Below are 22,579 nucleotides of genomic sequence, written 5' to 3'. Positions count from 1 at the left end.
ACCCAGAGCCTCAGCCTTGGCCCCAGCAGCAGAAAAAGCCCCGCTGCCACCACCCCACCAGGATTTCAGCGAGCGCAGTGATGGGAATCCAGGCAGGAATCCCGCAGAAATGGTGATTAGTGATTGCGATGTTCATTAGTGATTTCAAACGCCTTCCGTTTCTCAATCAGTGCCCCCAGCCAGAAGCCCCGGCCCCGAGCCCAGGCTGCGTCCTGCACTGCTCTGCCCGTTCCACAAAGCACTGCTCCAAGGAGGGGGGGGGAAGCACTCTTGGAAAGGGAAACCACCTTCAGAATGAGTGAAAAAAAGGAAAAAAAAAAGTAGGAGGATTTTCCCTTGGATAGGAATGCAATAATAAAGAAGAGATAAAATGAAAATCGAGTGCTGCAGGTGGAGGGACAGCAGGGAGCAGCCCCCCGGCCTTCCCCTGGGGATGGAGTGGAGTCTCCCCAGTTTGGGGTCCCCCAAAACCTGCAGAGAAAGGCAGGGATGGGCGAGTTCTCATTTCCACTGTCACGTCCAGATTGTTTTTCAGTAACCACTGGGAAAGTTTCTACAGTCACTGTCTAACACGAAGCCACCCATCCAATTTGGAACGCCAGGCTTTGGGGCACGTTTTTGGCAGGGCAACATCCCTCCATAGGGGACGTTCCCTTCTGTGTGAGGGCCATTGGGCACCAGGCAGTGCTTTGTGCTGCTCCATCCCACCGACAGGAGCTGGATGTGAGCTGGCACACCGGCCCCACTCTGCTCTCACTCCCCACACAGGGATGCAGTGACAGCAGGTTCCTACAAGCCCTGCTCCCACTAGGAGTTACTCAGCAGGTGCAGCAGGATGAGGTTTAGTTATCATTACCTATGGGATTAAACATGTGGACACAGCATTTCCATTCCATGGTGATGGTGACCCGAGCGCAGAGCCTGGTGCAGCCCTCAGTGTCACCCCACAAGTTTGTCCCCCAGCCCACTGACATCCCCAGGGCACTGAGGAAGGAGCGAGGAGACAGAAATCTCTCCCTTTCAGTCAATTCCTGATTTTTCCCATCGATTTTTTCCCCTCTTCCTGCCCAGTTTGTTTTGGACGGCGCTCCTCTGTACCAGGCTCTGCGCAGCGGTGGGACAGGCTCTCCAAGCAGCACTCTAAAGATTGCATCCTCCCAAAGGACAAGGCACCATGGACACACGAGCTACAACCACTAACAAGAGGTGAGAGCATCGCAAGGCAAACTGTACCTGGTTGCCGAGGAAGAACTACGGAGGAGAGAAGTGGAGTGAAAAGGGTTGGGGAGCATGAGGGAAGTCGAGAGCGGGAGGAGGGGAAAGAAAAACAAGAAAAACATTTTATGGGATTAACAGTGCAATCATCACCACAACTGTTAACTGCAGGGAGTTAGCAATGGGGGTCTGCTATGGGGCTCTGAGGCAGCAGTGAGCTGTGAGCCCCGAGCGCAGCGCAGGAAACCGGGCAGCTGGCTGCCAGCTCACTGCCGAGCTTCACCTCGGTGAGTAATTTGAAACATAAACACAGGAGTCTGTTACAAAGAGATCCTGTAAGGAAATTATTCTCCTTCTTCAGGAACGAGCTAAGAAAAACACAGGCGTAAGGTACACTCATCCACGAGGAAAACTTCAAGGGCAGCTGCGGGCGGCAGTGAATGCTGCACTTGAGCAGCCGCCCACCCCAGAACACTGCCACCGTTGTGCTCTCCTGCATGGGCACAGCCTGGGCCAGCACTGCCTCCCCAGGGCATACGGCCCCAGGGCACGAGGCCCCTCCTCACTGGGGTCCCTGGAGCTGCCCGTTGGGGTCCCTCCCTGCAGGGAGTGCTGGGGGACGCGGAACCCTCCGCCTTACCCGGTATTTGTTCTCGCCGATCTGCTCCACTTGGAACCTCTTGGCACACTTGCACTGAGCCACTTGCCTGGTGACCTGCACCACAGAAAACGAGGTAAGAAACTGGGATTTTGGTGCCTCCCTTCTAATAGGCTTCTTTTTTTTTTTTGGATAAAACACAAACCTACATGGCCAATAGTTCCAAAAACATCGGCCATACACGGATGCATTACTTTGGCTCAACCCCGGAACGGTCCTTTCTTTCCTCCTCTTTGTCTCCCTTCTCCTGCCAGCCCGTCCCAATCCGCCCCAAACCATCCCAGTGCTTCACCTCATCCTCAATTTTGTCCGCGTCGGTGGTCGGGCGGTACGCGTCCTTGTTGGGATGGAGAGCAGCCACAAACTCGTAGTAGTCGATGTAACCGTCACCGTCACGGTCAAAGATGTCGGCCACAGCCGTCATCTCCAGCTTCGTGGTGGGGAATTCTGGAAGGAGGAGCAATGAGCAGCCGGGCACAGGGCTGTGCACAGCCTGCCCTCACGGCCGGGCGGCCGCTCCCTCAGCTGGTTTTGGGCACAGACTCACTGGAGGCCAGGATGCCATCGATGAACTCCTGCCTGGTGATCTTCCCGTCCTGGTCCTTGTCGATGCGCCGGAAGAAATCCATCACACGGGACTTCTTGTGGTTCATCCAGCGCATGTATTTCTTCCGCCAGACATCGAAGTCAAAGTTTGCAAACTCCTTCAGCTGGAAGGAAATCGACAGTCAGCGAGGAAACCCTGAAGGATCCACAGGAGCCCCCCCCCCCCCACACATCCACCCCAGGGGGGCCGCGCAGGCCCTCCCAGCACAGCAGGACACACAGCGCAGGGACAGCCACACGTCACCATGGACACGGGGCGCAGCGCCGACTACGTGCACACAGACGCACACACACTGCTGGCTGCCCGCCGCCACCTCCGCCTTCAGCCCCTGCCCTCTCCCTGCCCCTGGGAGCACCACGCCGTGCTCCAGCTGGGTGCAGCCCTCGGCCCTGCAGCACAACAAACCTCTCGCCCTCCTCCTAACCCCCCCCACGGGCCCCTCCAGCTGCAGGAGCTCACAGCAAGGTGGCACGATGATTTTGAGCACTTTTTTCTTCTATTTTTTTTTAAAGCATTCCTCGAGTTAAAAGCAACAAAGAGAAAATAAAACATTGATACGCAGAAACTGAACTGACCTACAGAAAAAGCAACAAAAAACAAAAACACTCACTTCTGGGCATAGCTGCTTTGTTAAGCGTAAATGAAAACAAAAATTATATTAGACGATTGGAAAAGATATATACAGTAGCACTAATTAGTTAAGCTGATTACTAGGAATAAAGCAGGGCTGGCTGTCATTACCTCTACAGATACCAACTGCAGGGGCGCAAAGCAGTTCATTAGCGAGTAGTTAATTAAAGAAGGCAGTTTTAAGCCATAACGCTTCAGAAGAGCTTTTTTCCTTTTGGCATTGTGGGGAAAGCAGCAGGGACAGCCCGCAGGACCCGGGCAGCTCAGGAGGTGGCACCGACCGCCCCATGCAGCACCCGTTACCTCCTCCAGTCGGTCCAGGGCATCATTGAGCTTCCGCTGGCGCTCCAGGGCCAGCAGCCAGACCTGCTGCCAGCGGGCTGAGAGCTGGTTGATGCGGGGGTTCTTGGTTTCCGACTGGGAGATGATGGGCATGGCGGGAGGGGCGGCCTGGGTCAAGGATTTTCCTGGGGGAAGGAAAAAGTAGCGAGAGTAAATGCAGCGCCAGGGGTGCTGCTGATGGGCTGAATCTGAGCGCTGAGGACGGAGCAGCAAGGAAACGCGCGGCGCATTTTGAGCAGCCATGCACAGCCCTGCCGGCTGCTGCCAAGCAGAACCGTGAGCTGCAGCCACGGCCCCACAGCTCTGCAGCCCAACCCCTGCCGGGGGATTCAGGGTGGACCCCGGCTTCACGAACTGGAGTGAAAAGCAACAACAAATCACAGAACTGATGCAGAAAGAAACCGAGAACTGACAGCAGGGGCTTCCCAGCACTGCTAAATAAAAAAGAGAGAAATGCTTTGCGTGGGCTCTGCAGCCCCGGCAGCGGCATTTTGGAGGTGACCACCTGGACTTCTCCCTGTGAAAGCTCCAGCTGCCTTCCTGACGGCAGTCAGTGCAGGATGCCTCGTTAACTGATAATGAGAGCTAACGAGTTCCTACGTATCTCACTTCCTCCCACCACAGCACGTACTGTTGCTGCGGGACTTGTCAATGAGGGCTCCGTGGGGCGGTTCGGTCGCTTTCCTCTTGTAGGTCTTGGTGACCCGGTCCACGTCTGGCTGTTTCCTTGTCATCTCCTCCATGAAGGACTGTCAGAACACACAAGGGAGAAAGAAGCTTTGCAGTTTTGAGATGCTTTCACCTCCAGCTACGGAGGCTTTGGGCTCTCACTGGGATGTGCCTGGCCATGGGGGACACGGGTGCCCGGAGCAGTGGGGGTTTGCAGGCCAGCTATGGCACAGCTCTGCAAAAGCTCAGCCCAAGTGACAGCCTGAGATGGGCGAGGTGCTACTTTAATTGGGCCGTAAGGAGAAGCCAATGGCTCCCCCATGGCACACTGTGAATGAAACCCCTCTTGCCCTCGCAAGTGTTTGCCCACGATGCAGGAAAGCTCTTTTGCTCCAGCACTGGGCTCACCTGGTGCTCAGCGATGAGGGCTTTGACCTGATCGATGTTCTGCGGTGTCGGCTCCTGATCCCTCTGGATCAGGGTGGTCTCAGCCCACTGGATCCAGGCCAGGAGCTCCTCCAGAAGCTCTGCATTCGCCACCAGCTCTGAGAGTGCAGCCTCCAACCTCTGCTGGTGCTGCTTGGCCCACGTGAGGACCTGTTGGAGATGCAGAGATGCGTCAGCCCCGGATGGGAACAAATGGAGAGGAAAATCAACACTGTGGGCACGCTCTGGGGCTGGGCAGGAGCTCAGGAGAGGACACGAGTGCAGCCTCAAGGGACTCACCTCCTCAAACCTGGCGCGGATGATGGTGATCCAGTGCTTGATGGTGGTGATGCAGTCAGGATGGCAGGCAGACAGAATGACCTCTCCCATTCCCACTGCCGCATTCACATCCACCCTTTTCTCCTCCACTTTCTTCATGAACTCCTGGAAGCAGGGAATGCATGGGCCAGGTGTGAAGGGGCAGCACATGGCAGGGGCACCCAGGCCCAGCTCCTACCCTACACCCAGCTATGACTGCTGCATAAGAACAATTTAACTTCCCCTCGCCCCTTGAAATGCAGGAACTTTATGCCCAAATAGATTATCTTGCAGCATTTTTGCCCACAGATTTTGCTTGGGTTGCTCTAAAAAGAGAAGGCCAAGTGCTGCCCCGCAGTCTTGGCACCCGCGCCTCTGGAGTTCCCCATCACCTTGTGCACATCGATGAGGGACTGCAGTGCTTCAGCATCATCAGGAAGGGCTCCCCGAAAGCGCAGGGACTGCTCAGCCTCTGAGAGCCACTCCAGCAGCATGTGCACGGCCGTCCGGAACTCCTCCGCCTGAGGACAGAAGCAGAGGGTCAGCCCCCTCCTTGGGATGTGGCTGGGAGTGGGGGGGACTTTAAAGAAGAAAGGGAGAAGAAGGATCTATCTCTGTGGCCTGGGCTTACCAGCACCAGCAGAAGGGCCCTGCAGCTCCGGGAGCTCTGGCCTGAACCAGCAGCTCCTGCTGCTCCTGGCCCTGTGCTTGGCAGCAGCAGTGCTGCAGAACTTGTTGTTTTTGTTTTTCACTAACAGCATGGCTACCTGAGTGCTGGCCAATTTGGCACCTGGGTAGTTTATTCAGTAAATTGCCTGCTTGACAAAAAATCTACCTAAAGCCTTTTGACCTTTTTTTTTTTTTTAAAGCAAAAATTGAGGTCTCTTTTTTCGCCCTGGACTTTAGCAAACACAAGCTGGAGCAGCCTCTGATCACTCGCCCATTCCCACCTGCCTGCAGTGCACACCAGCGAAATCTTTTCATCCTTCCTTTTCAAACAGGCCCTTCTTAATGGCTTTTCTTAGGGCAAAAAAGGTAAGCAAATAACCAATGCTGCTCTGCAGTTCTCACTAGCAACAGCTGCAGGGCTGTGCTGTCCTGCTCAGCCAGAAGCCCTGTGTCTGGGCGCAGGGTGCAAACAGCCTTATCCAAGGGAAGGGTTTGTGTCCATCTCCGGGGCACAGCCCCGCAGTGCAGGTAAAGCTCTCCAAGCCCGTTTCCAGCTGCAGCCTTTTGCTCACCTGCTTCAAGGCCTGCTCCAGGCGGCTCTGCTTGGACACCGACAGCTTGCACACCGTGTCCCAGCGGTTGCTCAGCTCCTGCAGCTGTACTTTCACCCACGTGGTGTCATCCCGGCTGTTCTCTATCAACTCCCGGCCGGAGCGCTTCAGCACCTGCACCGTCCCAGTGCGCTTCCCCAGCTCCTTCTGGAAGACCTGGAGGCCAAGCGGGCAAAAGCCAAACGGCTCAGTGCCAGGGTGCTGAGTGATGGGGGACGAGACCCTGGGCCCTTGGGGAGGACGAGCAGAGCTCCCACCCCCAGCAGGGTGGGCAGATCCCCACCTTGTGAGCGTCCATCAGGTTCATGACCAGGTCCAGGTCGCCGTGGACGGGCTGATCTTCAGCCAGCTGAGGCTCCACCTTGTACAGCCAGTCCACCAAGGCCTGCAGCGCATCCATGAACTGCCCAGAGAACAGGAGGGCTTCTTCCAGCTTGTGCTGCCTGGAAAACAGATGGACCCCGTGAATCCCAAGAACAAACTCGTCTTCTTTCACCATGGCCCAGCGAACTCCTCCAGCCTCCAAGAACCATACGAAATCACCACATGCTGTAGGGTTCAACCTCCCCTCCTCTGCTCACTGCTTTGACAGCAGTCCTTGACAACACAGCGCTGCTGGTACAACACTGGGGCTGGATTTACCTTTCCACAGATTTGCCACACACTGTGTCCCATTTATCCCGGACTTCTCCCAATAAGTTGTCCAGCTTTTGAGTGTCGTCTGGAAGCAAAGCTTTCTCCTTGAGGGCTCTGCCCGTCCTGATAGTGGTGTCGTAGACAGGCTGCTTCCCACCCAGCGTCTTCTGGAACTCCTGAGGACAGAGAGAGAAAACAAAATGGCTTCAGAAAACCCGATCTCACAAAGAAGATACACAGCTCTCACGTGGATCCCCAGCTGCATGTTTGCCACTGCAGTAATAAGCACGGATGTGCCTCTCCCCAGTTCTAACAGCAGAGGAAGTGCTGCCCTGCTGCCTCTCTTTTGTCCTCAAGTTGTGATGTGGAAGTCTCAGGTTGGATATTAGGAAAAATTTCTCCTCTGAAAGAGCAGTGATGTGGTGACCAGGGAGGGGGTGTAGTCACCATCCCTAGAGATGTGGCACTGGGGGAGATGGTCAGTGGGCATGGTGGGGGTGGGCTGGGGTTGGACTTGGTGATCTGAGAGATCTCTTCCAATGCTAAGATTCTATGAATTGCCTTCCACCCAATGCTTAGCACCAGTCTTGCTTCAGCAAAGCTCCACCTTGTGTTTGGAGAGCTGGAGCTTGATTTTGTCAGGATCGTTGGAAATCTCCAACTCGGAGTCCAGGTGATTCTCTGCATCCTCCAGCCAATCAATCAGTTTCTTCCAAGCTTCGTGGAACTGCAAGCAAACAAAATCAAGCTTGAAACTTAGCTCTGAAGCTGTCCCCAGCCCTGTTCTGGTCTCAGGACCCCCACGGCTGGCTGCACCCCAGCTCTGTCACACTCTGCCCATTTCTCACCTGCTTGGCTCGCTTCCTGGCGTCATCCAGAGCCCGGCCCCGCTCCACCGAGCGCTGCACCACCTTCTCCCAGCGGGACTGGACGCTCACCAGCAGGTTCTTGATCAGCACCACGTCCTGCTTTTGACTGAGGAACTTCAGCTGGTTCCCAGTTTGGTCCAGCTCGATGATGCGATCCCGATGAGCGTTCACTTCATTGGCGAACACCTGCAAACAGCAAAGCCATCCTCCCATCTGTAAGGGGATCTGGGCAGGCCAGTAGCACCAGCTGCGCGTGGCAGGGGTCCAGGTGCCGTGCTCGCTCCCTGCATCCCAGCACCCACTGGGGGCCCACGGTGCCCGCACCTTGTGTTCATCAATCTGGGCCAGCACAGCATTGAGGATGAGGCTGGGAGGAGGCACGATGTTCAGGCTCTGCTCGGCCAGCGTCAGCCAGTTGATGAAGTCCTGGAGGGAGTTCTGGAAGTCCGTGGCCAGGGCGAGAGCCTCCTCCAGCTTTGCCTGCACAGAGGGGAGGGAAGGGGGATAAAAAAACAACACTGAGGGCGAGAGCTCACGATCTGTGGTTTCACAGACAAGGGCAGGCTTTGTGTCCCCGCTGCAATGCGCCTCCAATGGGAACCTTGTCGGCCCGGCTGGGGACACGACTTGTTTACCAAGGCGAGGAGCTTTCAATGCAAGCTGCCGCTTCAGAATCGGCTTCTTTCAAAATTCACGGGTGAGAATCACACGTGAAAGGGGAGACAACTCCATTATCGACACATGAGCAGCTGCATCGCCCTCAGCTTCCCGAGAAAGGGATCGCCATGGGAAGAGCTCTCAGTAAATGGGAGGTGGGTGACATTTCGATGGCAACAGCTGCAGCAGCACAAATGTATTCTGGGCTGAGGCCACCGCATCCCTTGTTTTATCTCATCGCCGGCCAAAACGCCAGAATGGAGGCAGCTCCGAGGACCGACACAGAGTGCCTTTCAGAACTGCAGGAGGCTTCTTCCCATCCCTCCTCTAAATAACCCACATGCAATTTCACTCTCATTTTCTGTGTGATTTAACCACATTTCAGTACTATCCCGAAAAACGAACGGCTCGCCTCTCAGACTGCACCATTTGGATGACAAATTCAATCTGGGCACCCAAGAGAGGCAATTTAAGATAACAACCCTCCTCCCCAGCCCCGTCCTGGGGGAGCAGAGCAGCAGGGAGCAGGTCCTGCTCGCGGGGCACGGTGTCCCTCTGCCAACGGTACCTTTCTCTCCTCCATCTTGGTGCTGACCAGACACCACTTCTGCTCCAGCAGCGCGACGCTCTGCTCCGTCTTGGAGCCTGCGCTCGAGTCGTCGCGGTTCAGCAGCATCAGCCGCCCCTTGGCCAGCAGCTGGCTGTACACGTCCTCCTGTGCTTTCAGCTGCCCGTACAGCTCCTGCAACACAGGCAGAGCATCAGCTAAAGGGAGTGCAGCAGCTCAAGGTGATAAGGAAACGAGGGTCGGGGCAGGCAGCAAAGTGGCAGCAATGCATCTCTTTGGGCACGGGATGGTGGTTAATGCATTGTGATGCTTGTCCCCAGCAAGGGCAAATCTATCTGTAAGAACACCAGAGAAGCACTCATCTCCCTTCCCGTCAAACTCACAAATGAGAATTTTGATGCTCGTCTGACAGGTAGGAGCTTGCTGAATTGGAAGTATTCAAAATCTCCCCCCAGGAAATTACCATGTGGGCATTGAGCTGCTCCCGGGCAGTTTCTGGCAGCCCTCCTGTGGGTTTCGATGCAGACAATTGGCTCTCCATTCTCGTTAGCCACAGGAGGAAGTCTTCAATCTCACCATGGAAACCCTGGGCCTGTTCGGGAAATACAATCGGCCACGATCAGATGACATCAGCCCCCATTGATCATGCGCCAGGGCTGGCACTGCGTTTGCTTCAGAACCAGATAAAGAGGCAGAGCTGGATTTAACAGCATGGCAGGAAGGGATGCACACAGTGCCCCATGACCATGCAGTAGTTCTGGCAAATAAACAAGACACAATTGGCACCACAAACGAAAAAATGCCCTGCTTTGAAGTGAGCCTGAGAGGGCAAAAAGTCCATCTGCAAAAGCTCTGTGCTTCCACACCAAGCCTCATCTTTGTGCAAGAAACAACTGAATTTTCACTTCAGGGTAACAAACACCATGGACTGCGTTACAGAGCCAGCGTCCCCAGCCCAGCCCCCTCCCTCTGCTGTGCCCCCACCTGCTGCAGAGTGGACTGCAGCTGCTGCTCCCTCTCCTCTGTCTTCTGCAGCACCGCCTCCCAGCACGCGTTCAGCCCCTCCAGGCGGTTCCGAAGGCTGCTGGCGTCGTCCCCTGCGCTCGATTCCAGGAGCTCGTTGCCTGCTCTGTTCACTGTCTCCACAGTTGCTTGGTGGGCCAGGACATCATTCTTCAGCACCTAACAGACATGTTGGTAAAGTGTTGGACACCTCTCCAAAACGTCTGCTTAATTCCAGCATGCTTTCATGGACTTGAACCAACTCAAACCCTTCATAAGGGAGAAAACCCCAGTACAGAAGCAGATCAAACAAATGGCACGCAGTGGGAGCACTCACGTGGTGCTTTGCAAGTTCAACCTCGATGACTTTTGGGTCTCCGTTGACGGGCTTCTGCGCATCAAGCAGCTCCTCGGTGTGGGTCAGCCAGGCCATCAGCTCTGCCAGCGCGTGCTGGAACTGACCGAGGGCCAGGAGGGCGGCTTCGAGCTTGTGCTGAGGGATGGCAGGAGGAGAAGGAACGTTTAAGTCAGGAAGGAGTGGGAGCATCCAAGTGAACTTCAACCCCGCGCTGGCACGAACCCAGGCCGCCCCGTACCTGTCTGTGAGCAATCTTCTCACCCAAGTTCTCCCAGAGATGTTTCAGCTCTGTCAGTGGCTCCTTTATGATGTCTCTGTCTGTCTCATCTGTAGCTTTTTTTAGCATCAGTTCACCTTGGTGATTAAGCTTTTCCATCTCAATCTGCTGCTGGTAAACTTCCATTTTAAACTCCTGCCAAAACAAGCAGGACAAAAACCAGAACAAAATGAATCACTGGAGTGACAGCTCTGCAATGCTAAGCATTGGAGAACCAGCGTGGCTCCACCCACGTACCTTCATCTCATTCATCTGCTCCTTAACCGTGTTGAGGTCGGTGCCCACAGGAGACATGTTGCACAGCTTAATCACAGCGTTATCCAGCCAGTCAAACATGGCCTGAAATGAGGGCAGATAGCATTAGAAAAGGGGGAGGGTCCCTCTGTCAGACAGTGCAAGCATCCAACTCTTCCTCTGGGGCAGAGATGCTGCTCCAGCACACCCTCCTGCCTTCCACCTCCCATCCTGCTATGCTGTGCAGAAGCAAAGACAGACTGAGGAAGACAGATGCAGTCAAACATCTGCCCCTGCTTGGAGGGGCTGTGAGCTCAGGGTCTAACAGAGGCTGCAAACATTCACACAGGAGACACCTTCCTGCCCTGCATTAACACATGTCCCAGTACAGCTTCAAGGAGAGGATTCACAGTGCTGCTCCCAAGGTCTGCCCACTGCCCACGAACAGCCCTGTCTCTTACTTGAAGAGTATCCTGGTATTGCACAGCCGCCTGCATGGCCTCTTCAAGCTTCTCAAGCCTCTCCTTCCAAGTTTTGTTTAGGTTTTCCCATGCATTGTTCATCTGCAGAAGATTGCCCACAAAGTTGGTTAGGCTCTTCCATGCGAGCTCTGATCGCTCCTCCCTCATTTTATGAGAACAAAAGGCTGCTGCTTTTCCTACCTCGTCAATGCTCTTTTTCACTTCTGGTTTCTCCGTTTCACCACAGGCAAAAATTAAATCAGTTCCAAGGAGTCGGATGAACTCCAGCTCTTCGTGCAAGCCATCCGTTTCCTCCTTAATAGTCTGCACACAACATCATGATGGAAGGAAAATGTTTATTATTATTAAATGCTTTTCCAAAAATTGCCGGTGGATGGGAGGCAGAGTCCTTTCTGTGCTGGACTCATCCTGCATCCTGGCCAACAGCCCAAAGCCAGACCCGGCACCATGACACAAGGCAAGCAGATGGGTGCCCTGCTCAGCAGCACTGCCACAGCCTGCCCTGCTCCCACCTCTGGGCACGGAGGCGATGCTGTTTGCACGGTTTGAAGGAGCTAAACCAAGGAGTTCTGTATTTAGCTTGATATTTGTCTGAACAGACCCACTGAGGATGTTTACAGGAGTGCTTTATCAATACAGGCATTCATTTTGGAGACTCAAAAGATGCAAACCAAAGTCAGAATGGTTACAGAACAGAAATAGAAAGGACAGACTTAGCAAAGAGTGACACACGAAGTAACATGCCAGACCCAGGAGGTCCAACAAGCAAACACCTGAAGTGGATTTCTCCATTTACCTGAAACAACCACAAAGAAATCCGAGCCCATCCAGCTTTACACCTATCTCCAGCCTAACCAAAATCTCAATTCATCCTTCCCATGCCAGGCAGCACTCAAATGCCTTCTGTGCAGGCTGGGAGCAGAACTGTGCAAACCTGCACATCCCTCAAACAAGTGGGCACAACTCTGACCACATGCTTTTTGAGCTTCCCAGAACAGCAGCAAAGAAATGATTTAAGGATCGTTTCCTTGTCTGGAGGTGGAGCGGGAAACGCAAAATAAGACCTGTTTTGATCCCGAAGTTCCAAATTACAATGGCAACAACACTCCATGATCTGGCTGCCTATGACAGTGTTTTACAGCCACTTCATTTCAGATCCACCCTAATCGAGCTCACAGAATGGGTGCAGACAAGCTCCAGAGGGGTACAGTGCCACACTCCTCACCTCTGCTGCTTCCACCTGCTGCTTGATGATGGATGGGTCAATCCCTGGGCTCTCCAGGTCATGAACGATGTCCTGCGTGTCTTTGATGGTAGTCAGGAGGGCTGCCATGTCATACCAGAACTTCTCTGCAAGCTCCAGGACATCAAGGAACTTCATCTCACGTTCCTCTGCCCGAGCTTTGATGTCTTCCCAGAAGAAGACCATCTGATCCAACTTATCCTGGATTACTGAGAGTAGGAAAAAAAACATTCAATGAAGAAGAAGTCTGCCTTGCCACAGAAGTTCTGCTTTTCACAACCAAAAAGCAAGCTGCTAACACTTTTCACTTAGAAACAGCCAACAGAATATTGAAGCAGGAATTAAACATGGATAGGACTTTAACATTAACTATGGGAGACATGGAGGGATAGGAGGAACCCTAGCTTGCAGAAGTAAACCTCTTCTTACGTACAGGCAAGCTCTAGACAAATTTGCCCATACGCTCTCCTCCAGTGAAGCTCTGTTCAAGCCAGCTCTAGCATGAAATCTGCACACTCAGCTCATGAGCTGCCCGCTGAGCTGCCAGCAAAGGTGTCAATGAGCGCCAGTTAAGAGGTCTTTTTGTGCTGGGGATGCTCCTTCCTTCCATCAGGAGGTGAATCGACACCAACAAATCATTTCAAAGGGGTCACGAAAGGTTGCCACAACAGAACAGCTCACAGCGAGGCCCCGTTAGCCATAGGTGCCTCTTTCCCCTCTGGCTGATGTCCCCCCATTGGCTCCAGGCGGGGCACAGTGGAGCCGGGCAGCCGCCACCGCCCAGCAAAGCCCTCTCCCTGCGCCCGCCCCAATACCTTTTGCTGCCAGGTCCTTATCCGCGCCCTGCGACCTGCCGACCAGCTCCTCCCCGCGCCGCTTCAGAGCCTCAAAGGAAGGCTGCAGCTTCTCCAGCTCCACCGTGGCGTTTTTGTTCTCGCTGATGCACTCCCGGATCTTATCGACCTCGGCAGGGATGAGGGGCGGCACACGCAGGCGGGAGGACAGGGCGTCCAGCGTCTCCAGCATCGGCTCGATCTTGTCGTGGAACTGGAGAGCAAATCCATCGGGGCAGTGAGACGAGAGGAGCAGCACTGCATCCCCCCCTGCACCACAGCCCCAGCGCTGCACCCAGCAGCTCCTGCAGAGGACAAGCCTTGCCAGCACCGGCGATGCCTGCAGCCTCCTGTTGGTGCCTGCATGGCTCCGTTTGTCGCAAGGAGCCCAAAGTCAAATCACACCCCAGCCAAACAAGCTGCCAGAGCTGGCAAAGGTCTTCAACCCCATGCCGCTCACACTTGGACTGCTGTCCCACTCTTGGCAGATGGGCAGAGTGACACCCAAAACAAATCCCATTTGTTTCAGCATCTGCGCAGGGACACCGATGGAGAAGTGCCTGCTGTGCTTGGTGCTGGAGGAAACCTCTGCCTGGTGCAACGCTCACAAGAAAACCACCCTGGAACGGTCAGGGAGGTGGTGGAGAGCTGCATGCACACAGCAAGGATCACCGTGGGATGGGGGCTTCACCAAAAGCAACACCAGGAAGCCAAGGAGGGTCTGCAGGGTTTTCCGGTTTCATATTTTTAAAGAAAAGTCAACTTTGGCCTTAAAGACCCAAAATCACCTCTGCAGGACAGACGGCAGGCAGCTCTGCTGTGCCCCATTGCCAGCCCCAGTGCTGCCTCTGCAGAACACCTGCACTGCCTTGGCCAAAGGTGCCACCTGCAGAGACGAGATGGGCTCTCGGTGCAAAGTTGATCACAGCACACTGCCTTAGCCAACAAGCAGAAGCAAAGGGAAGCTCAGCTGGAGCAGGAAGCTCTGCGCATCGCTGTCACCTGCTCCAAAAGCAAAACCTCTGGCTTGCACAAAGCATTCCCAGCAGAAGCTGCCCGCGGCTGAAACCAGGCGGCAGTGCAACCGAAGCCATCTCAGAAACAGGATTTTCTTTCCCTTTTTGGAATTAATTCTTAAGCAAGGTCAGCTGAGCTATGCACGAACCAGAAATGAAAGTCTGAGTGTAAAACAGGATTGTTTCAGCCCAAGGAAGGAGTGTAAATGAACATCGACCACAACGGCGCTTACCTCCGTAATCTGCAATGGTGGGGCGCAGTCAACACAACAATGAAATGAGACCATGTGGGGAAGACAGGAACAGGCAGCAACACACACAGATAACACATTCCACAATGTGAGTGAGATGAGACGGGAGGGAAGTGTGCGGGGGGGAAAAACTTGGAGTTAATACAATGCGAACCAAGAGAAGTGACTAAACAATACAGGAATTAAAAAACAAAAACCCAGACGTGACAAAAACCGAGAGCCCTGCGGGGCCGCGGGGTGAAACGCAGCTACCTGGGAACCTTTGGCCCCGCACCTGGCTGCCAGACACTCTTTACCTTTCCCTGGACTTCAGCACCTCCAATCTCTGCCCTTCCTCTCCTATCTCTGCTCTGCAGCCACCGACCCGCAGTGTCCCCGAGGGGTGCCCAGGCCCTGGGACGCATAAATATCCCCTACAAACAACCCCGTGCTGCTCACACACAGCAGTGCTTCACTTATCAGAAATGAAACTCATCTCTCCAAGCTGTTTAAAGAGGCTCCCTGGGCCCTCCCAGCCTTCGGCAGACGCCAGAACAGCCCTACTGAATGAGTATCGTTATTGAGGCTGTAAACATTTACGACTATCTACCACGTCAAGATTCAAACTCCTTCTCCCTTCCACCTGCAGGCACTGCGGAGCAGAACTGCCCAGCAGTTGGCTGAAACCACCCTGAAGGCGTCCGCCTCTCCTGCAACTACAGAGGCTTTAGGATCTGCAGCAGGACGTGGCTGCCCGGTGCCCCAGAAGTGTACCTGGGTGGACTGCGAGACGGCTTCATCGAGTGCCAGAGCCCGCTGACACACCTCCTCCTTGATTCTGGCATACATGGCCTCTGCTGCCAAGTACTTCTTCTGCACCATCTCCCCTTCCTCAGGGTTGAGATCCTTGAGCTGTGGTCCGATTTTCAGCAGCTTGTCGATATGAGGCTTATGTTCAGCAATAGACTCTCTCAGTTGCTAGGGAATAAGGAGCGAGGGGGGAGGGAAGACAATTGTTTAGAAACGTACAGAAAGCTGCCGTGTATTTATTTCACATGGTACTCAGAGAGGAAGGATTGCATCTGGCAGTACTGACGTCCTGTCCCAGCATCTATGAGCACACAGAGTCACCTCTGCCCAGCACGGCCATCACACATGCCAGGACAGCACCTGCTTGGGCCACAGACTCCCCCCGTGCCCCAAAGGGGATGAGAAACTTTTCATCTCCCCAAAAGCACAACGCTGTTCTCCTTGCCACCACCAGGCAAGAGATTCAGAGAAAGCCAGGCTCCCCTGGTTTCATCTGTACTGCGAGAAGCCTTCCAATTCATTGAGTGGCATCCATGTGGTAGGACTGGGGCACCCTTGTAGGATCCCCAAAAAGGAAAGAAGCCGACCAGCCGCGGCCGCAGCTCCGCCATCGCCTTACCCTCATGTCCTCCTGCTGCTGCTTGAGCTGCTCGTGGTCAATGGCCGGAGGGGGCAGCTGGGAGATCAGGGCCTGCGTCTCCTCGATCCAGGGGCTCAGCTCCTCGTAGGTCTCCCAGAACTGGTTGACCAGGACCTGCGCGCGCTCCAGGCGAGCGTAGCGCTCCGAGTTGAGCTGGCTCACCGCCTCGTACTGCTGCACCAGGGACTCTGTTTTGTCCTAAAAGGAAGGGGAAGGAGAGGTGGTAACGACTGTGGAAGGGGTGGGAGCTGCCAGCCCGCAGTGCCTGGACGAGCGGAGGCGCACAGAGCTGTAATCCCAATTAAAGCGGCGTAAGGAATTCCCACTATCCCCTCTCCCCAGACACTGCAATAAAAACACCGCAATAAAAGAGGGTAATAAATATAAAGAGATCTCTACTAAGTGTCACTGGTGGGAATTTCTGAAAATGGAGTAATTTTAAACAACTTCAGACTGTGCGAGAGCGGAGCGCTCGCCTCTGCCTGCTCTGCCCCATCTTCCGCAGCTCCGAACCCCGGGCAGGCTCACCTGCAGAACAGCTTTCTGCTCTTCCCCACATGTCCCAAAGATCTCACTGCGTTGGCTGAACAGCTCATCCATGGAGTCTTTGTGCCGAATAATGTCGATGGAAAAAGCCTGCGGAAAGGAAACCTCTGAAGGAAGGGAAGGGATGAGAACAGGGCCCCATCTCCCCCAGGCACCCCCTGCCAGGCTGCCAACAGCCAGCGCTGCAGGCTGCACCAAGCTCAGCACGAGCATCCTGTGGCACTCTGAAATTCTGGCTGAAAATGCAAATTCCTGCATTTCTTCCTTATTACTCATCTACTCTAAGTTCTCTCTTTCAAAAAGGGCTGAAAATGGCACTCAGAATTAGGCACAGGTCAGACACCAAGCAGCTCCCACGCCTGGGTCACTGCCCCACGCACTGGAAGCCTGCAGCCATTTCACACAGACAGAAACGCCAGGCAGCAGCCCAGGCAACGCTGGGCTGTGTGGGCACCACTGCACACTGCAGAGGAAAGGCTCTGCCACCCACGTGCCCTCAGTGCAGCCGATACACAGCCACCCAAAACCATGCTCCCCAGAAGTGCATCCACCAACAACTCCACCATTCCCCAGGTTCACACACCCATAAGCAGCAGGAAGCCAGGCTGAGCTCAGCAGAGCTTAACGCTCAATGCTGCAGCCCCCCTCCATTATAACAATGCACTGTGTTTTGTTTTTTTTATTTTAAACACGCTAAATCCAATAAACATGAACGCTGCTCTGATTGCTGGGGCTGGCGATGGAAGAAAAGGGCCATTTAGTTAAAGTGCATGTTCTTTCAGGCATGAGCTCATCTCAAAGATATTAAAAAAAAGCTTCTCTTTGTTCCACGTCTGGCTGCTGTGAGGGAAACGAGGAGACCCCCACTGGAAGGAACAATGAGCACAGAGCCGGTGAAAGGAGCCTCGTTAGCCAGTGGGTGCTTCTCTGTGAGCGGGGCGCAGGTACAGCTTGCTGGCCACGGGGGGCACAGCACGGCCAGGCGTCTGCAGGTCCCCAGTTTCAGTGTGTGAGCGAGTGCTCATCTGGCACCTGGAGCACCTCAAGGATTTCTCCTTCAGAAACCCAATGCTTCATTTGTCTAAATCCTCATCCTTCCTTTTTCCTGTTACTCACGAAGGACAAACGCTGCGTTTTTCTTGGTGCACGGAGCCTCTCCAGGGACAAATCACCTGAGCCACCCTGAGCCACCCCCCCAGCTCACCGCTCCGTACCTTCTGCACCTGCAGCTGGGCTGTGGTCTGGTCCTGCTCCAGCCGGATGGCTCCGAGCGCCATCAGCTTCCGCTTGGTCTCAGCCACCCAGGCCAGCTCAGCGTCGGCCGCCTGCTCGTACTGGTGTGGGAGAGGAGAGGTGCAGTCAGGCAGGAGTGGGACACAGCAAAGCCACCCCTCTGAGCAGAGGTGCGCTGCCCCTTTCCATCATGGGCATGGGAGGAGCTGACAAGGCCCAGAAACGCTCCCCAGCTCACCTGCTGGGACCTCTGAATGGCAGCATCGATCTCCTCCACCCGCTGCCTGACGGTGTCACTGAGCAGCTTGTAGCGCTCGTTGGTGTCGGAGACCAGCTTGTCCAGCCCCTCGCGGGCTCGCCACGGCACGAGCTCCAGCAGCGCCCGGCTCACCTCGTTCACCGTGTCCAGGACGAGCCGCTGCTCCATCGCCTCCTTCTTCAGCTCCTGGGAGGCACACACAGACACGGCCCTTCAGGGCGGCGGTGCCAGATACCAGGCACACCCCAACACCCCCCGAGGTTCGGGGACCGGGATCCTCACCATCCCTGGAGGTGCCCAAGGCCGTGGCTGGGGAGCTGGGCAGTCTGAGCCGGTGGGGGGCAACCGGCCCACGGCAGGGGGCTGTCAGGTCCAACCCAACCCAACCGCTCTGTGATGCTACGGCTCCACCCCATGTGCCAGCAGTGTCCCCCTGTTCCATTCCCACGTCACACGCTGCCAGGCCACGTGTCCCACATTCCTCCCCCAGGCAGTCGCAGACCCTACTGACTCTCCTCCCGCGTGGCTCTCACATCCCCGCATGCTGCGTTGCTGCACCCCACCTTCTGCCTCTGCTGGAACTGGGGTATCTGCTCGCTGGCTGGGGACTGTCCCCCGCTGGACGCCAGCTCATCCTCCACTTTGCTCATCCAGGCATTGAGTTCCTCATGTGTGGACTGGAACTTGGTGGCCAGCTGGCGAGCCTGCTCCAGTGTGCGCAGCGCCTTGGAGCTGGCGGCGGTGATGTCCGAGTAGCGGGTCTTGATCCCATCCAGCTTCTCCTGGATGAGCAACACCTCCTCCCCTGAGGCACAGCAACAGGGGACAAGTGATAATGGACGGAGAGCCTCCAGCAGTCAGCTGCCCCGTCCCCTCCTTTTAAATAGCTGCTTTCAGCCTCACTTCTCTGCTCTCCTGTGCAACTTAACAGCCTATTTTCACAGCCAGGAAGCTGCTCTCAGAGCTGACATTTTCTGCCAGCCAGAGTAACAGCCACCCCTTTCCTAGAATAGGAAGGAAACGTGCTGTGAAGCCTTCCTTGCTTTGCCACAAGCCCAAAAGCTACCAGGTCTCAGTCCTCAGCTAATATGTCACAGTTCCAAGAAAAAAGGTCCAATTCACTCTCTACTTCTATTTCCAAAGGGACATGAAATTGCAAGCCAAATTCTTTGTAACTCCTCTTCCTGCTCCAGGGCTCCCACAAGGACAGAGGGCTGCACATCTGCTCAAAGCAGACCACATCTGAAGGAAATGCATTGCCCCGACCTCTCTTCCCACTCATAAACACAAACTCACACCCACGTGGCAACAGCAACAACTGCTCAGTATGGGAAAGCAATGTCAGGAAAGGGCTTGGTGTATTTTTAACCTCTTTCTATGCGACTAAGCAGCTGGATGCAATGAGAAAACCCTCCCTGGTGATACAGGGCTGCTCAGTGCCGAGTGCAGGGGTGGGAATCACCGCTCCCAGAGCTCAGGGCGGTGTTGGGGATTTGCTATGCCGGAGTACATGGGGCTCAGCATTGGGTCTGGAAGCACAACAGCTACTGTGGGAGGACCCAAGAGGACTGTGAAGGACTGGGTGTTTCCAGCCCCGTGTTACCTGTGGTTTGCTTCAGGAGAGCCTGCCCATTTCTGATGGCTTGGTCCACATTCTTCTTCCTGTTCACAATTTCCTCGTTCAGAGCCTGGACAGGAAGCCAAACGGGAGTTATCCCTCTGCAGGCTGCGCCCGTACCCCCGGCCAGTGATGCTAAGGAGAGCACAGCCTGCTCTCACCTAGCATAGGAAGGGTGCAACTGCTCTGAGCCCAGTTCTCCTGCTGAGCAACTTACTGGGATTTCTGGGACCAAAGGTTCAAAGCAGAGCTAAAACCACCACAAACCTTCGGGTGTGCACAGCTGAAGAACTTCTTGAAAAGAGCTTTGCACGGCCCCCACAAAGTGGAAGCAGACTGCTTCCTTGGTGGCCAGCTTAGCCTGAAAACCCACTGGGCTTTTCACATTCACACTCTTGGAAGCAGCATCCAGCCTTCTGAAGGCACAGAGTGGCCAAGTTTGCTAAGACATCGCTCACAAAGCAACCGAAACATTTGAAGCTCCCTCTGGGAAGCCCCTTTTTGGGGCTGCAATCACTGTTTCTAACACATCATCTCTCTACACTTCTCCCAGCCTAGAAAACTCAAAGCTTGTTCCACCGCCGACCAAAATTAAAGTCAGACCAGAAACAAATGGAAAAAACAAAACAAGATGGATAAATGCAACAAAATAAATAACATAAAGATGGAAGGAAAAAAATGGAAAATACCAGATGGTCAGCATGCTGCTTCTGCAGGACGTCCCGTTTGTAATCCTTTACGGATACCGAGCTGAGCTTGTCCTCGACCTCAGCCAGCCAGTTGAGCACTTCCACCTCCTCCTCCCCAAAGAGCCGGGCGTTACACAGGGCCTGCTCCAGCAGAGCCGCCTTCCGGCAGCACCGCTCGCGGGCCTCCCCGTATCGGCCCTGCAGAGAGTCCAACTTCTCTGCCAGCAGCCGCTGCTCGGCGGCGCAGCTCAGGGCGGACAGCCCCCGCCCCACATGCACCGCGTGGGCCACGTCGGCCGCGTGGGCCTCTATGTCCTCCGCTAGAGCCTGAAAGCCGGGGCGACAAAACGGACAAAAGAAAACAAAAATGAGTGGAAAAGATGAGATTCAACAAAAAAGAAAAGACAAAACAAAAGCGAAACAGAAATGGCAAAACGCAACTGAAAGGATGAAAAACCCAGCCGTGAGCGGGCAAGGCATACTGAAAAACAGGGCTGAACAGGAGCGGGAAAGCGAGGACGGCTCTTCCACCCAGAGCCTCGCTGCCTCAACTGAACGCTGCCCGCACGGCTGGGCCTGCAGCCTTCAACGCCAGTGCAGCACCTGCGGAGCTCCTCCAGGCGCCTCCAGGGTTTGTTCACAGCGGCGCCCACCTCGCCGCCGCACAGACACCCACAGAGCCCCCAGCCCCACCTTGTGCCGGCTGATCTGCTGCTGGATCTTGGCGGTCTGCGTGCCAATGGGCTCCGAGTTGGCCAACTTCTTCTCCGTCACCGACAGCCAGTCTGACACGGGCTCTGTGGTCTCGTGGAACTGCTTCGCCAGCACCAGGATGTCCTCCAGCTGCTTCTGCCTGTAATTGGGATGCAACAGAGCACTGAGGAGCAGCTTCCCCTGGGAGCAGGGAACAGCCCCAGTAGGGCTCTGCACCAGGAGGTGGCAACGGGTTCAACAGAATCAGGATCCAAACTGGAAATACTTTAGAAGAGGAAACAGAAGCATCTTGAGTGGTGTGGGGTGAGATGCCTTGTCTGGCAAGCTGCTACACAAACACAAAAACAGTGCAGAGAAACTGCAGAATAATCGGGTTTTTTTTGCAGCTGTTTCTTTAACGTTCAGCTCATTCGCCAGTGAAGGTGGCAGAAAGGCTCATTTTATTCCACTTCTGTCAATATCCCAACCTCTGAGACCCTCCAACACAGCCAGCTCATGGCCAAGCCCTCAGTGTTCCCACACTGCCATTGAGATGGGTGAACCCATCCCCATCTGTGCCCATTTCCCACCTGGGGAGGTCAGCTCTGACCCTCAGTGCTGGCTGTGTAATCTGGCATATCAGCAGATGCAGCAGCCAGCCGCTCGCAGACTCAGGCAGCAAAAAGGTGTCAACAGGATGTAGCTGTTAAAGCTAAATGTTAAAGCTTAGAGGAATAAAAATAACATTCATCCCCTGCAGGGAATTTGTTTAATCTGAGCTCTTCCCTGCCATTGTAAACCCCTGCTATCTAATTCAGCTTCCCAACTGGCTTTGGTTTCTCATGTTTTCCAGCTGTGGTTTCCAGGATGTATCTGTACAGAAATCTGCACCAGCTCGCCACGTGTTGTTGCCTGTGTTGGTGTGGCCGAGAGGGGAACCAACACCTGCGGCACTCAGGGTGCGAGGGGAACAGAAGCTTCAGCTCCTGCCAGAAACCAGCCCAGCCATCAAATCCAACGGCAATAATAGCAATGCCACTGTCACAGTCTGTGCAAATAGAGTCTTACGCTCTGTAAGGCTCTGGGGGACTGTGAATGGCAAGACAAACCTGTCCTGTGCTTCTGACCAGAAGAGACCCTGTGAGGGCTGACCAGCAAACAAAACTGTTTGCTCCTCTGGGTTATCAATGCTGCCCAGGCAGAATGAAGCCAGGAATGCAGACCGGTGGCAGAGCCGGGCACATTCAGCAGTGCCACACATCTGCGCATCTCCAGCACAAGGCAGATCCCTGGTGTGCAGCTCCCAGAGCCCACAGTGCCAGGCAGCAGCAGCAGCGTCCCCTGCTCTCACCTGCCTGCCGCCCGGCACAGCAGCGCTGCCCAGCGGCTCTCCAGGCTCTGCAGCTGCCCGCTGATCTTCTCCCGGTCCGCGGGCTCAGCTGACTGCGCGATGCGCCCGCCCTCTGCTTGGATCATCTCAACGGTGGCTTTGCGATCATCCAGGAGTCGCTGGAGCAGCTGAGAGAGGAAGGGGGATAGAA

At 54.9% G+C, this 22,579-nt stretch overlaps 1 protein-coding gene across 11 annotated transcripts in view; it reads right to left on the bottom strand.

Annotated features, from left to right (window-relative positions):
* MACF1 (microtubule actin crosslinking factor 1) overlaps positions 1 to 22,579 on the bottom strand; it is a 112,717-nt gene that overhangs the window by 4,136 nt on the left and 86,002 nt on the right. For 8 of the 11 annotated variants that reach the window (XM_048969121.1, XM_048969122.1, XM_048969129.1 and 5 more), the window contains 35 exons: positions 22,390 to 22,556; positions 21,039 to 21,198; positions 20,346 to 20,672; positions 19,642 to 19,726; positions 18,602 to 18,843; positions 18,018 to 18,224; positions 17,761 to 17,880; positions 16,529 to 16,636; positions 15,980 to 16,198; positions 15,325 to 15,528; positions 13,287 to 13,518; positions 12,454 to 12,680; positions 11,409 to 11,531; positions 11,208 to 11,309; positions 10,750 to 10,851; positions 10,474 to 10,647; positions 10,215 to 10,370; positions 9,860 to 10,057; positions 9,339 to 9,467; positions 8,876 to 9,049; positions 7,975 to 8,130; positions 7,630 to 7,836; positions 7,389 to 7,508; positions 6,788 to 6,957; positions 6,429 to 6,588; positions 6,107 to 6,301; positions 5,258 to 5,386; positions 4,848 to 4,991; positions 4,530 to 4,718; positions 4,084 to 4,201; positions 3,414 to 3,577; positions 2,421 to 2,583; positions 2,166 to 2,320; positions 1,856 to 1,930; positions 1,234 to 1,251 (listed from right to left, as the gene is read on the bottom strand). In XM_048969121.1, coding sequence (XP_048825078.1) covers positions 1,234 to 1,251; positions 1,856 to 1,930; positions 2,166 to 2,320; positions 2,421 to 2,583; positions 3,414 to 3,577; positions 4,084 to 4,201; positions 4,530 to 4,718; positions 4,848 to 4,991; positions 5,258 to 5,386; positions 6,107 to 6,301; positions 6,429 to 6,588; positions 6,788 to 6,957; positions 7,389 to 7,508; positions 7,630 to 7,836; positions 7,975 to 8,130; positions 8,876 to 9,049; positions 9,339 to 9,467; positions 9,860 to 10,057; positions 10,215 to 10,370; positions 10,474 to 10,647; positions 10,750 to 10,851; positions 11,208 to 11,309; positions 11,409 to 11,531; positions 12,454 to 12,680; positions 13,287 to 13,518; positions 15,325 to 15,528; positions 15,980 to 16,198; positions 16,529 to 16,636; positions 17,761 to 17,880; positions 18,018 to 18,224; positions 18,602 to 18,843; positions 19,642 to 19,726; positions 20,346 to 20,672; positions 21,039 to 21,198; positions 22,390 to 22,556 — 5,619 coding nt within the window. The remainder of the gene's footprint in view (positions 1 to 1,233; positions 1,252 to 1,855; positions 1,931 to 2,165; positions 2,321 to 2,420; positions 2,584 to 3,413; positions 3,578 to 4,083; positions 4,202 to 4,529; positions 4,719 to 4,847; positions 4,992 to 5,257; positions 5,387 to 6,106; positions 6,302 to 6,428; positions 6,589 to 6,787; positions 6,958 to 7,388; positions 7,509 to 7,629; positions 7,837 to 7,974; positions 8,131 to 8,875; positions 9,050 to 9,338; positions 9,468 to 9,859; positions 10,058 to 10,214; positions 10,371 to 10,473; positions 10,648 to 10,749; positions 10,852 to 11,207; positions 11,310 to 11,408; positions 11,532 to 12,453; positions 12,681 to 13,286; positions 13,519 to 15,324; positions 15,529 to 15,979; positions 16,199 to 16,528; positions 16,637 to 17,760; positions 17,881 to 18,017; positions 18,225 to 18,601; positions 18,844 to 19,641; positions 19,727 to 20,345; positions 20,673 to 21,038; positions 21,199 to 22,389; positions 22,557 to 22,579) is intronic. The other 3 variants (XM_048969130.1, XM_048969131.1, XM_048969132.1) reach the window with 2 other exon arrangements.

Source organism: Lagopus muta, chromosome 23, assembly GCF_023343835.1.
Source record: "Lagopus muta isolate bLagMut1 chromosome 23, bLagMut1 primary, whole genome shotgun sequence".
Classification (NCBI taxonomy): domain Eukaryota; kingdom Metazoa; phylum Chordata; class Aves; order Galliformes; family Phasianidae; genus Lagopus; species Lagopus muta.
This window is presented reverse-complemented; position numbering and strand designations above follow the sequence as displayed.